Here is a 15,781-nt window from a genome sequence, read left to right as displayed (position 1 = left end):
GTAACACGGTTTTGTTCGTGATGGATATAAAAACCGACTTTTATACCATATCGTTATTCAAAATGGATAAGCGAAAACGGAAAGAGTTGTGTTTAAAAGAAAAGATTGATTTGATCGACGCAAGTGATGGGAAATCTCAACGACGATTTATTCGGCATTGGAAAGACTCGGGTTCAAGCTATTCTAAAAAGAAAATCTCGACTTTTATTCGACAAAATGCTAAGCAGACGACAATTGACTCATTCGTTAAGTAAACATCAAGGATCTTGATGAAAAGTACATATACATGTATTTACACTTCTTTAATGAACAACTTGAAAAACTATCTTTGTACAATGTATAAATACAATGTATAAACGGATGACTGTTATATTGTATGCAAACAGATAAAAGTTCAGTGAATATTTACGTTGTTGTAATTATATGCAGGGTTCCCTCTGGGCTTTAAAAAGTTGTCGCCACTTACTTTCGCCAAATTTAAAAAGTTGTCGCCACACTGGGGCTTCATTTGGGCAATGAAGATCATGTCATTGTAATACAAACAAAAACTGCGCATTGAACAGTATGTTAAAGGAATTGATTTAATAACAGTAGTATTAATAATAACAACACATTTAACATTGTTCATGAAATAAAGGCACATTCAATCAGTTGTAAGTCTTGTTGATTGACACCTTCTGAATATGTTGCCACAGCTTGGTTGCTTCAGCATGCAGCTTTCTGGTAATCTGAAATTACAAAAAGGAAAAAATAATATTAATATACTACTAATAATAATCAATTAATGTGTAGTATATAAATAATATAAATGTGTGCTAGCACATGACCTACTACATAAAGCTCATAACACAACAGTCAAATAAAATAAGCATTTGTTAAATTGTGTCTCAAATTGATTTTCATGTACTTCGTTACGTTTACCTTTTTTAAAACAGTACATCCGGTAGTGAATTAATTGATTAGCTTTGAGGATATAAAGAGTTCATACAGCATATATTGTGTGTTGGAAATCATATTGAAGGAAATGAAATTCTGTTTAACAACTGTCTTTGTTTGGGTTTTGTTTGCAAGCTGGTGAATGTTAGCGGGGAAAACATTTGCATTTTTGAATGAGTCTCATAATTATCAGAATCTAATGTTCACTTTCTAAAGTCGTTATACACTCTGAACTGGCCATGTTGACGAGTAAAACAAAAATGTCACCGTTTACATGTAAATAGAATCAATATATCTAAAATGATTAATTATTTTCTATAATTACACCGATTTTTCTAAACATAATCGATACTTACCTTTTTGAGTGTCATATTGTTGTCAATGTAACGGTCTTGGAATCGGCTTCGAACACTGAGACAAACAATTCACATTTAAGCGCAAAGTCGGTCGGTTTTTTTCAATGTTGTCTTATCTATGAAGCAATAAAACTGCCGACCAATTAAGATAACTTGTAACAACATCCCAGATAATCGCAATTATCACAATTGCATGCCACTTTGCGGTAGTCTGCAGTCAGCACCACGCTCCATTGATTACTGCATCGCTTACATCATGGAAATCTATAGTATTACGACTGCCGTAAAGCGGCTGGTAAACACAGCGTCTTTTGTCATTTTAAGAAAATATGAGCGCAGAAAAATGCCGTTTTTTTTTTAAAAATCGCCATTTACGAAATTTTGTCGCCAGATTTTTTATTTTGTCGCAATTGGCGCCAATGGCGATCGACAGCGGGAACCCTGATATGTCCATCAAATTCATGAAAACTCAGAATTAAGACCACCTCGCTATTAAGACCACTTTTGAAAAGTCCCACAAGTGGTCTTAATAGCGAGTTTTCACTGTATTAAAATTTGAAAGGCTTCATTTCACCCATAGATACTGATGAGCAGCAAACAGCATAAAACCTGAACAGTCTACGACTGACTTGCAGGCTGTTCTGGTTTATGCTGTTTGCACTTAGCCATTTTCACTTTGCCTTTGAGTGGTAAAGCGTTAAAAGCACATTTTCAACCATGCAAAGATATCGTTTATAACTGAGATGATCAGTTACATAGAAATTTGAAATAATCTGAAACCAATAATTTTTTCGTTCAAATTTGGAACCTGAAAAGCGAAAAAAATACAACTGGAAACATAATAATTATTCTCATGTCATGGTGAGTTCAGACAACAAATTTTGCATTCAGAAAGCCCACAGACTGATCAGGGACAATACTGTAGAGATGCATAAATAAGATTTTTGTTTAGAAGAGACCAATCCTTTAAAATAAAAAATTCATAAATGCTGAAAAATCAAAATGTCCTCCCCTATTAACATTTGCAGACTTGATTCATTCAGCCCAGTTTTCTCAGAACATGGCCAATAAGATACCACTGATGCAGCCTCAATGACATCAAGCAGTAAGTGTGGCATAACCAGTCAGAACATGGCCTATAAGATACCACTGATGCAGCCTCAATGACATCAAGCAGTAAGTGTGGCATAACCAGTCAGAACATGGCCTTTAAGATACCACTGATGCAGCCTCAATGACATCAAGCAGTAAGTGTGGCATAACCAGGCACCATTACTGACAGATCACATATTACAACCTATACAATATCACAGGTGATGACAGTAATGTTCACAACAACTGCATTATACATATGAGCTGCTACACCATCCTTCAACTCTATGTCTGGGAATACATTTGTAGTTATGAAAAAGAACTCCTGTAACATTTATGCAGTTATACGGTTTCACCAGATTTTTTTCTTAGTTTTGTATACACTACTTTGGATGCCTAACAGGGAATAATAACTATTATTTTTGCATACATTAACAATTACAAACACAGTTATTGAGAGGATAACCCATATGAGTACATGTTATTAGTATTTACATTGTGTGATTTTCATGAACAATTTTCATGTACATAAAAAATGTGAGAAGGAAATATTAAAGCTTCTTAAGTGTATATATTATGTGCAAATAGACTAACAGGGCAAATTAACTAGGTCTGCTTCAACCCTTTCAGCGCTGGAACCTAATTTTGAAGGCCTTTGCAAACAGTTTTGATCCAGATGAGACGCCACAGAAAGTGGCATCTCATCAGGATCCAAACTGTTTGCTGTTCTGATAGTATTCTTTGAAATTTTTTTTAGAGATTGCTAATTTTAGAAATTCAGCAGACAACATTTTAGCAGACGAGATATTTCCCAGCATGCAAAGGGTTAACAACTTACTTTTGAGGATGTAATATGGCACAGAAAAACAGAGACATTTCCCAGCATGCAAAGGGTTAACAACTTACTTTTGAGGATGTAATATGGCACAGAAAAACAGAGACATTTCCCAGCATGCAAAGGGTTAACAACTTACTTTTGAGGATGTAATATGGCACAGAAAAACAGAGACATTTCCCAGCATGCAAAGGGTTAACAACTTACTATTGAGGATGTAATATGGCACAGAAAAACAGAGACATTTCCCAGCATGCAAAGGGTTAACAACTTACTATTGAGGATGTAATATGGCACAGAAAAACAGAGACATTTCCCAGCATGCAAAGGGTTAACAACTTACTATTGAGGATGTAATATGGCACAGAAAAACAGAGACATTTCCCAGCATGCAAAGGGTTAACAACTTACTATTGAGGATGTAATATGGCACAGAAAAACAGAGACATTTCCCAGCATGCAAAGGGTTAACAACTTACTATTGAGGATGTAATATGGCACAGAAAAACAGAGACATTTCCCAGCATGCAAAGGGTTAACAACTTACTATTGAGGATGTAATATGGCACAGGATGTAATATGGCACAGGATGTAATATGGCAGAGAAAAACACACTGGACAATACATCTAGTTGAGGTTGTTAAGATTGACAGACCCACTGCAATGTGTGAAAATGACCCCGTTTCTACCCCAGGTTTTTTTTGGCCCGATTTTATAGCCGAAATTGGGCTATGTTCCCAATCCCTAAAAGTATACTTTTTTCCCAAAATGTGGCAAAAAATTCCCAATTTCCAAAAAAACAAAAAAAATGTTGTTTTTTTTATTTTTTTTAGAAAGAAGTATCTTACGCGTATTTTATCTCAATTTTAATTCAATTACATATAACAAAGTATTATATGATTTTGTTCTTTTAATATGAATGATTATAAAGAGTTATATCAAATTTAGTATTTCCCTAATCAGTGGACTTTTCGTTTGGAATAAAAAGGCTAATGAATTTATTTTCCCAATTTCATGAAAATGCCGATAAAATTCCCAATTCCAAAGCCATGGGCTATCTTCCCAAAAAGTGGGGAAAAAAAACCTGTAACCAGCTTGATTCATCATTTATGATAGCTTGATTATAACCATTTCTGTATTCCTAGCAAACCAATAGTGAAAATTAATAACATGCTAGTATGAAGTCTTATACAACCCTCTTGCAATCATTTCCATGACAACTCATAACTAAGGCTAGTATTTGTAGGATAGTACCCATGATCACTATCTAGCGTTTCTTTGGTTACACTTGAGCCACCAACATGATTATGCAGGAGCCTTTATGAAGCCACCCAGTGGAGTGATATTATATGTTTGATGTGCCAGATAAGATCTTGATGTAAACAGATCTTGTGCAATGTGGGTTGCATAGCAAATCTAAAATACCATCTTTCAGAAATGTACCTCAATAAAACCGAATAAAACAGTTTAAACAATCTAGATCATAATTTGCATACACCAAAAGTTTAATCTTATTAACAGTAATACTTTTAAGTATTCCCATATTTAAAAATACAAGAACGCAAGTGCTTGTTAAAAAAAAAGTACATAATATACATTACATACATGCGCATATAATAATTGAAAATAAGTTGAAACCCTCTACACCCACTTCAACCAAACCCTCTACCCCCACTTCTAGCTTAACATGTTTACACATATCCAACCAAGTTAAAAAACTTTTCTGATAAACTTTTTCAGTAAAAAAACAAGAAAATCAGATGAAAGGGGAAGATTATCATTTCTGATATTTAAAAAAAACATTTGCGATGTGTTTAACATTCATCAATGTAATAATCAAAGGTCATCCATGTCTGAGATAATAAAGCCAATTCTTAAATATTAAAAACAATTTGAATCAAATGTGCTTGACAAATATTATAATATACAACTTTTAATTTATTAGATACTAAGAATGTGGACACTAATTAAACAATTAACACAAACCATTGCAAATACACTCGACAATTCAGGCATTAATTAATTAATTAATTGTGATAATTTGGGTTAAGGAAATTTAGCTGCATACATTAAAACATCAAAAGAATTGCTTTGAGTAGGTATTTCACACCTTTTTTTTCTCTGTGCACCATTATCATGTTAATCATATCAATATATAATTGACACTTGTTTTGTTCAAGTGACATAAGGTATACCTTTGCATCCAATCATGATGTCTTCACATGTGTGTCCTCAAAAGAGACACTCATGACACTTTTGTTCTCCATAATCAATTACCCAATTGAAAAACTGTCAATTAAACCCCTTGAGAAATAAACCTGTCCTAAATACACATGTAGACTGGACAAGTCATTACTTTAATTGTCTGATGATAAAAACATAATTAAATTTAAAAGCCCTTTAACATCTTGGCCTATCAACATACCTATTAATATTGTTACAAGGTCAATACATTTCTTTCCATTTATGTATTTTTGGCAATAGTTATGTATGTAATATAAATCTATACACAAACAAAGCAATGTTGACTCCTTATTAAGGGTATCACGTTTACAGATTTTTCTAAACGTTAAAACAAAATGAAACATTACTGTTACTGTATCCCTATGTCTGTTTAAAAAGTATCAGTACCAGCGCATTTCCAAACTGGAAATAATAATTATTTCTGGAAGTAATATTAAGTGCATAATTGCATATCCCATTCGCGCAAAGAAGTATTATTAAAACCATAAAATATTTTTAAAAACAGACCATCCGTATCACCACATGTGTATTAGTCATTCAATTAAAACAATTGAAAGAACGTCGAGAAAAATGTTAAATCAATGAAAAATACTGTTTCCGAAAACGACACCCATAAAAAATTCATGTACTTTGCACATGAAATACAATGTGCATAATGTTTAACCGCAGAAAATGAAAAACCAATTAACTAGCAAAAACGTTATCAATATATAATTTGGTTAAAATATTGCTTTTCAACATGCTACCGCAGTGTTTTACTTTGCTAATCAATCACTTAAAATATCACTCTCTTACACTGTGGTTCATTACATTCACATGTATGTTGAGGCTCGAACGACAACTCTGCTAGGAGAATCAGTGCTCCAGATAACATGCGTAAAGGCGTAAAAACGAATTAAATTTCTTAAATAACGATTTAGATTTAAAATCTTTGCGTTAAATTACGCATTGAAAAAATAAAACACGAATTCAACATTTTCTAATGTGCGTAAAACTTACAGTAGCAAATTATATACGGTAAACATTTCATCCCGGTTCTGACTCGTCTAGGCACTCAATTACAACTACAACTTAATGTCAACGTCACTCAAGCGTATGCTGTGAGGAAGAGCCACACTTAAGTACGGTCGAAAGGCCAAACAGTCTCGAATCTGTTCTCCTAGTATTGCAGGCAAGTCATTACTGTTTATTGTACCTTTTTAATTACGCTTATCGTAATTTTTATACACAAGTAATAGACTGTTTACCTTTAAAATGTCATTAAAATTAAATGTTAAAAATAGTTTTTGACTTTAACAGCGACCAAAAAGCCAATATGACCTAAGCTGAAGTGTCAGTGACCGTTTTACATAAAAAATAAAAATGGCCGACCAAAGCGGTGTATCAAAACGTGTAAGGCAAAAAAGCCATTTCAGTGTCAAAAGTCCACGCTGCATGCATTCTTTCAATTAGATTCAAATACCCAAAGCATGGTTTCGTCAATAATTTCGTCAAAAATTGATGGACTTATAAGCTCTTGCTTAAATGACTGTGAATCTAAATCACTCAAAAAACAATCAGGTTAGATCAGCTGAGACATGGATAAAGCAATACTCCTGGCTTGAAATAATTGGCCATTGCTAAGAATTAATTCTATAAATAGGGGGTAAAATAAGAATTAATTTTTAAAATAGGGAGTAAATAAGATTTGACCAAATTTTTAACTGGAGCTCGGAGGATAATGTTAAAATATTTTAAGATGGCGGCATATTCACTGTTTCGTTGCCAAGTTGTAAGATTTTCGGAAAGTAGCGAAGATTTTCCATTAGTTTCCATTCATGCCTGTGCCATCCGCTAACCAATCAGAAATATGTTACTGCCGGATTCAGTAGCCCAGATTTACTGCAAGTACCCGGATTTCGCAGTTCGTCATTGATATACTTCAGACGGCTAGTCTGCTGTGTTATTTGCACCCCAATATTTATTATATTGATATTGACATTCGTTTCAACGTTTACTGTTTTGGTAAACGTTTTTGAGCAAAACACAAAATGCGACAGTTTAAACATGATACCCTTACTCCTTATATAATAACACATCTTAATAATCAACGAAAAGTCTATTTTTAAACTAAAAAAATCACAATGGATGTTGTTTAATGACAATACATGTATTGATATGAATGGAAAATGGTTTGAACACTTGAACTTAATATTTTTTCGCAATTGCAATAATAAAACTGAATGAACAGTTATTTATTATCAACATTTACTAAGAACATTCCACATGACTGTAAGTATGGTTCATATACAGCAATAAAAAATGCGCCACGCTTAATTCAATAGATAGGTTACACTAAAATGTCCAAATTCTTCAAGTATTTTCATGTGCAAATGTGATCATTTCATAGACAAACACACTTGGAATTATAAGAATGAGAACTACATAATGTTTGCAATACAGTTGTCTGTAAGAGTCAAAATAAATGTAGTCAAATGATATCCAACGCAACGTGCAGGATTAAACACTACTATCTTCGCACAGATGATCATTTTATGTGAAATGTATTAAACAATTGCATCTTCTTTTGCTTTAATTATAATTAATACAATTTTTAATAAAACAATATTGGTTTATTTTGCGTTTTTTTTAATTTTGCTGTTAACTTTAAACCACGCTTTACATCTTTATTAAATTTCAAGAGATTTGTAAAATTAGATTTAATAACTCAGAATGTGTTTATTTATATATGAAAATATCGTTATATTTTACACTAATATAAAGAAAATACATTATAAACAACTGAAAAATAGAGACCTTATATGAATTAAATAAATAAATATATCTTGTTTAAATTATTTATTTTTTTAAACATACAACTAATAATTGTCTCGACTCACGCGTTAGTTGATTCATAATTGAGTCATAAAAACGTATTAATTACCGGAAATCGGTGAAATAGGTACGTTGTCATCTCTCAAACCCATTTTCTTGTTGTATTCTTCTTTTACTCCAATACACGATAAATCCAAAGAAGAAACATAACACAATGATGAAAAGAAAATTAGAAGTGCTAACTGAGAACAGAAATTCGGACAGCCGGCCATGTTTAACGTTGTGTCTGAAAACAAAATGAACAAAATTGTCGTTAGAAATTATCTAAAATAAAAACTTTTACGAAAACAGTGTAAATCCGTCATTTCTTACACGCACAACGCCAAAATCCCTTCGGAAATGTATTATTTTGAAACGAAATATTGAAAATCGGCCCACGGTAGTTTTCCTTTCAACGTACTTCCAACTTCACAAAGCAACTGATTTGGTATAAGGCTATTACTTTACCCTCCCTTCAATTAATGCTCCTTAAGGTAAAGTATCACTGTTTATTCTTTAAATAGATATAACTTGTCATAAATTTATGATTTTCGCAGATATTTTACTTGGACTCAAAGAAAGCGCCCATCATATCAATCGTTCAGAACTTTTATGAAATGGAAAATAACACTTCGGGTGATAAACGGAATAGCTGGAAACTCTTAAAAGTCATCGCTGATTGGTTACTATAATTAAAGAGGTAGTATCATGAATGAAAACTTTCAAACAATACATCTACAGATATTTAAATGATTTTCATTTGTTAAGACGTTTTCACTATTTGATAATGATAAAATAATAAATATGTGCATCTATTAACACATGTTAGACGTGTATGCACTTAAATTTTCCTACACACATCCAAAGTTAAAATTGGACACATAACTCCAATTAATTGTGAAACGAATCGATGCATGGTTGCTTCCCCTTACAATGTAATATTCTCTCTTACAAAGAATGTAGTTACTGTTTGTGGGACGTTCTTTCTGTTTTTCGTTAGAATCAGTACAATGTTTCTTGATTTTGAAATATTATTTGATATTCAATGGTCTTATTAAAATTCATTTTATTGGTAACCTAATCTCGTAACAATGTCTGCATGTATGGAAGCGTAATCAAAACAGATAGACGCAAAATGAAAGTGGTGATGCGGCAAATGCATATTTGCCAATATAGAACAACTTTATTATCGAAAAATTGTGCAGTAAATACTGCTTAGCCAGATCGTACAATCACGCAATCCAAATATGTATCAGCAAGCATTATGTACGTTGTTCCGTTAGTCCAGTGGGAAACAATTTCGCATAGTCAGGGGGGGGGGGGGGGGGCAGGCGTATACGGGAGCTTACTATTACGAAAACAACAAAAATAACCACTCGCAAAGAAACCTTTAAATAAAATAAGATAATACAGTTTAATCATTTAACTTGTATGAATTATATATCTATCGCAGATGGTATTTTAACATCTATGGAATTAACATTAAGGGTGCCATAGATATATATGCCTTACCGAAACGAAAATGTAAGACTGATATCATGGGCAACTGCTATCACTAACATCTGTACTTAACTTAACAATATATATCCACTTGTCATATATTTGTCTTACCGAAAGAAAACATGAAAGACAACTATTGTGGAAACTAGCATTATAATGACACGTTATAATACATTAATTGTAAGATCTTGAACTACATTATGATTTAACGAGTAAGACAAACATTATAGAATAAGATGTTTTTGTCATATCTATTCATACGATAGAACGCTTATATGGTATGATATTAGCATAAACACCAGCATTAATTTTGCTTTAACAATTTCAGATTAGTTCACTACAATACTTTAAAGTTGTACAGAGCAACGCTATTGTAGCCTGGTAAATATAATAATACAAAAGGGTATTAAGGCAACATTTCATATCTATTAATCATAATAAACAATGCATGTAAATGTAATAATGTAATCGTATTTCACTACAATACATTAAAGCTGTAAATAGCAACGCTTTCATAGTCTGGTATACTTAACAAGTAAAACGGCATTAAGGCCTCATATCATATTTATTATCCGTATTGCAAAATGTATGTAACAGTAATCAACAAACATGTAAACATAGTTTGTGTATGGTTTCTGTAATATACCAAGGAACATACATAATACATCAGACATACTAACAGTTTCAGCAGAAACACATAGAAAATATGAAACATAAACAATTCAAGTACAAAGAAACACATAGAAAGCATGTATTTACAGTATCACAAGAAACACATAGTGCATCAATTTTACCATGTCAATTTATATACGTTACCTAATTTCTAATAATAAATGCTTTATGAATATAGGTTCCCAAGTTTTTAAGTATATTCTCATTTTCTGACTTTATAAGATCTACAAATTTAGCCATGCTACATGTAGGTCTAAACCAATATATTATGCCAATATATATTTTTCCTAATGTAAGTATACATTACACATTCCATAACAAAAACAATCTATGCGATGAGACTCGAAAACGAGAAAAAGATTAACAAAACGTACTAATATTAAAACATTCGAGATATGGTTGAAATCTAAAAGATGAAATTGTGTTGTACAATAAAGCTCTGCTAGACCGAGTAAATCTGGCGTACCAGTTCTGTATAAATTGGTCATTTAATCTCTGCTTAACAACATATAGAAACATGTCATTATTACCTACACCTTGCAAAGTCCAGGCATCAACAAAACACAGCGAACATAATAAGTTCTTTAATAAGGAGCAACAATTTGTTTTATTGGGATACAATTCTAAATCATTCCTTAATAAATTATACACAAGAAGAATACACTTATTTTCTTTCGTTTGAAGAATTCGTTACCAATATTTAATAGCCTTATACATTTGTATAGTTGAAAAAGATACTCTGCCTAATTCGCCATATATAAAATCGTTCTGAGTAGTTTTCTTCACACAAAGCAGTTTTTTGCAAAATCGCATATGTACTGTCTCAATTGATAAGTCATTTGCAAAACAACACATTTCACAAAAATAATTCAAAATTGGCGATACAAGCTTATCGAAAAGTTCCAACTTGTGTTTTGGCGGTACATAAGTAACTTTATACAAGTATTTATTCAAAGTAAAAATGGCTTTCTGTGCCTGTCCGGCCAAAGTACACTGTAGTAAAAACCACACCTAAATAACAGAATTTGTTAACTATTTTAACATATATAACTGGCGTCTTGATATCTGGAAATAGTAAGCTTAGTATTCCGTTTAATAAGCATAGTATTCCGTTTTAGGCATATTCAAACATAAGTATGTTCATAATGATATGTGTTAAAACAAACAGGTACAAATTACACTGTGTTAATAATACCGTCGAATGTCTTATATTACACACATTAAATATTAGCGTTAAGTATGCGAGAAAACATATAATAATACAAATTAATAATATACCAATCAATAAAATAAAAGATAACTCTTGATTTCCTCAAGTGAAAATGTTTTCCAAAACATTCGCACCAGTGCGGAATTCATTCACGACAGTTATTTCGCATCAAACCTTCTAACATAGGAAAGAGCTGTTTATCGTTCGGAAGCCAGGTCCCAAAATATGCTTAAAAGAAGTTAGTTCCAAAAAGGGGGGTTAACACGTTATAATTCGGCATTACATTAATTAATAGAGATAAAACGCGTCGAGATAACAAAATAATAGTGATTTATGTGATATGTTACTGTAAACATGCACAAATACTGTTTATTATGAGGGGAACGATGTTCGAACATCCAACATCTCAAAGGTCAAGAAATTAAACAATAAATTTGTCGACGGTTTTGCTTCAATCACTTTTTTATTCCGACGTCTACGGAATTGAAACAAAAACACGAGGGGAGCACAAGGACCATAGAGCCGAAATGGCTTATTCATTTAAAAGAAATATAAATATAAACTGGTTTACGGGGTGAAAATATCAGCTACTCCTTCACGAAAAACACGAACACGACGCCATCTTGGAAGTTTAGTTCCAACTAATATCACTTAAACCCGGTAAGCTCCCGTATACCATGCCACCCTGATAGTCAACCTCCGAATTACAAGGCGAGACAACGATTCGAAGGAGCGAACTCGTGATGATAGAATACGAGATCACGATGCGAGAACACGAGATCACAATGTGAGATTGCGAGAAAACGATGCCTGATCGTGATAATATCGTGATCTCCTATAGTGTTCTCGCATTTTCGACCTTTGAAAGAGCAAGGACGCTAATGCGAAAACACGATGCGAAGACACGAGATTACGGTGCGAGATCGTTTTATTTATATCACAATATCGCACTGTGATCTAGCGTTTTCGCCTCTAGATTTGATTTTATCGCATCGTGATTTCTCTCCTTCATATTGTGTTCTCGCGTTCTTGCCCCTGTAACCAGAGGTCGACAATTCAAAACTTAAGTTCCAAAATGCTATTCGTTAATATATATATATATATATATATATATATATATATATATATATATATATATATATATATATATATATATATATATATATATATATATATATATCTTTTAAAATAGGTTTCCGACAATTACTAATGCACTTGTAGTAATAGTCACATAAAACGTGGAATAGATGGGTACGCTAAGCTCGTGGTATGTTAAGGGTGATCAAACCGTAGGAGGAAACATTTTATTCCCACTGTGGTATTCCACGCACGCTCGCAGACAGTCTGTTACAATGCTAAACTAATGCCTGACTGTTTAAACATAGAACGAAACTGTCGTGAAAAAAAATGAGAAGATTATACAAGAGACAAACGAAGATACTCGATCATTTTAACTGATACCTGGTGATTTATTCATTTTTCAAGACTCAATCTTTGTGCAGGATTGGTAAACTATCGCATTTCCGTGGAAGTATGGAATCCGGTAAATTTATGTAATACTGACTGTCGCCTGTCGACCTTTAAAACAAACACACGCAAATCAAATAAAATCAAATCATGTTTTTGTTATGATGGACATAACTGTGTTTTAATTTATGTATGTCAATACTTATTTTATGTGGTCATTAAATGTATTGAACAAATTCGTCAGCTCTATTTATTTACATTATTAAAAAACTAAACCTATTTCGAGTATTTGTCTGCATCAGTAGCGTAAATAATAACATAAAAATTGTTTATTAATAACACGGCACGCGACTTGTTTTCTATAGACAAAGAAGGAAATCAAGTGTGGATTATTCTGCATTCTACCACGGCACGTGACTTGTTTTCTATATACAAAGAAGGAAAACTAATGTTGGTTATTACCCCGATATACCAACGGTTGTTTAAAGTGACGTCACTTTGATTGTCCGCGCACTGTTTATGAATGAAGACGACGTCATTTGATTTTATTTGTTGTGGTGACGTCACGTTTTCGCGGAAAAGTGGAGGACGTTCGGTTAATATAATTCTCATTTATAATCTTTAAATCGCAGACAGCTTATTAATGAAATCGTGTTAGAATCGAAATAATCGACGGGTATCCGTTGGTTATTGCGATAATAACCAACGGTATGTCGTTCCGATGCTTGTTATCAAACCACTCGGGCTACGCCCTCGTGGTTTAATTCCTACGCATCGGAACTCCATACCGTTGGTTATTTCCGCAATAACCAACGGTTACCCTTCGATTATTTCTTAAATAACTTATGGGCGGAGCTTAATGTTTCGAAAATAGTTCCAAATAAATAAAGAAAATATGGCAGTAAAATGCACGTGCTAAAACCCGCTCTAAAAGAAATGTCATAAATGTAGCATGTATATAAATGTAATGAAACAAAAAATTGTATATTTGATGAAAAATGGCATAACCACGCCTACAAAGAATGTTAATTGTTAGGAAACGTAATTCAGAAAACATTTATAGCATATCAGCTTTTCAGTAGCATCAATAAACTTGACGTCATTAAGTTTCTACGATTCAATGAAAGTGACGTCATTTGCAAAATATTTATGAATGAAAATGACGTCATATGTTTGTACAATTCAATGACGTCACTAAATAGTGGACTTTGTACTAAGAAGGGCGGAGTATTGAAAAATATAGTTCACGTCCTAAAGCTTGAACCAAATCAATCAGAATCGTGTTAGAATCGAAATAATATGTTTCTATGATGGTTTGTTTTCGAATAACCCACAGTAAGGAGTATAGATGCGTAGGAATTAAATCACGAGTGCGAACAAACCATGATAGAAAAAATATTATTTCTTAAATAATATCGCATTTTGTTGTTCAATAGAAGTCATGCAGCTTATGAAATATAATAGTTTTTTATGTAAAGGTAATTGCAGTCAGTATATATCAAACGTTTTTCTTCACAATGGTTTATCCTTCATCTTGTTCAGTACTCAGGTAGCTGTGTAGGCCATCATGACCTTCTATTTCTGTATCGCATTTTCACGCAACAACAACATTTGTTAAATCTTGAGGATATATAGTAATTACTTCGCAACGTGATATGGTAGATGTGTATATGCAATACGTCAACTCAACAAGAATGACAAACAATAACTGCGAATGATTAAGTTGTACAACTATTGTACTACACTCATTGCTTTGTTTGTTTATGTTGAAAGAAGATGTATTCGATATGAGCAAAATGCCTGAAGAAAGATTTAACTCCGACCGTTTATTAGGAATTAAAAGCGAATTAGTTTTCTCCACTTTCGACAGTCGAAACTCCAAGTAATGAGATTTGTCACATTTTCACGACCAATCGATACGAAGCCGATCTCTGGAGACAGAAGTAACACTTGTCTTTAGACAAAAGTATCACTTCTGCATGAGAGGTATAACTGTTGCGGAGAGTAGATGGTTCACTAGGAGTCGATCTTCAAAACATTGGGATTGTTATACTCGCATATAACTTAATATAAATAACAAGCAATGATGTAAGGAGAAGGTTTGGAAATTCATTTGAAACGAACATGTATGTAAAGTCCAGGTGTTTCTTTGGAAACCAGCTTATCAAGTAGTGATATCTTCATTTTCGAAATGTGACATATGTCGTTCGTCTTTAGCCAACAATCTAACAACAAACAACAGTCTTGCATCAAACGAAATAAAGACCATACGGTTTTGAAATCGTCACCAAACGTTACCAAACCTGCTGGTGTATGACCATTACATCTTGTACTCTTTTGATAAATGACTAGATCGAAATACCAGCGTAATTCCCCTAACAGACGAAACAAAAATAAACATGGGCTTTATCCAACATTCGAGCTTTATTTCAGAACAAATCTTTGCAAAGCTTCTGCAGCTTGTGGGTGACCATAAAAGTGATTCAAAGGTGTTTGCATGAACAAGTGAATCACCTATAATCGGTCTAAATAAAACACATCTTGTTTCTGCATTTGGCAAATACCTTTTTCGACTAATTATGTAGCATTTGACCAGACTCTTTAGATCATCGTGGC

The 15,781-nt window shown here is 32.9% G+C and overlaps 1 protein-coding gene and 1 long non-coding RNA gene across 2 annotated transcripts in view; both read right to left on the bottom strand.

The window, feature by feature from the left end:
* LOC127833663 (glypican-6-like) overlaps positions 1–8,921 on the bottom strand; it is a 102,599-nt gene extending 93,678 nt beyond the window's left edge. The window contains exon 1 of the mRNA XM_052359063.1: positions 8,387–8,921. Within this exon, the coding sequence (XP_052215023.1) occupies positions 8,387–8,549 (163 nt within the window). The 5' untranslated portion in view covers positions 8,550–8,921. The remainder of the gene's footprint in view (positions 1–8,386) is intronic.
* LOC127833665 (uncharacterized) lies at positions 564–1,387 on the bottom strand. The gene is made up of 2 exons (XR_008027533.1): positions 1,293–1,387; positions 564–728 (listed from the first exon to the last, which is right to left on the bottom strand). It is a non-coding gene; the product is annotated as an uncharacterized LOC127833665 (long non-coding RNA).
* Positions 8,922–15,781: the final 6,860 nt, after the last annotated feature.

The sequence above is a fragment of the Dreissena polymorpha genome, chromosome 6 (assembly GCF_020536995.1).
Source record: "Dreissena polymorpha isolate Duluth1 chromosome 6, UMN_Dpol_1.0, whole genome shotgun sequence".
Taxonomy (NCBI): domain Eukaryota; kingdom Metazoa; phylum Mollusca; class Bivalvia; order Myida; family Dreissenidae; genus Dreissena; species Dreissena polymorpha.
Note: the sequence above shows the minus strand (reverse complement) of the source record. Positions and strands in the feature narration are given on the sequence as shown.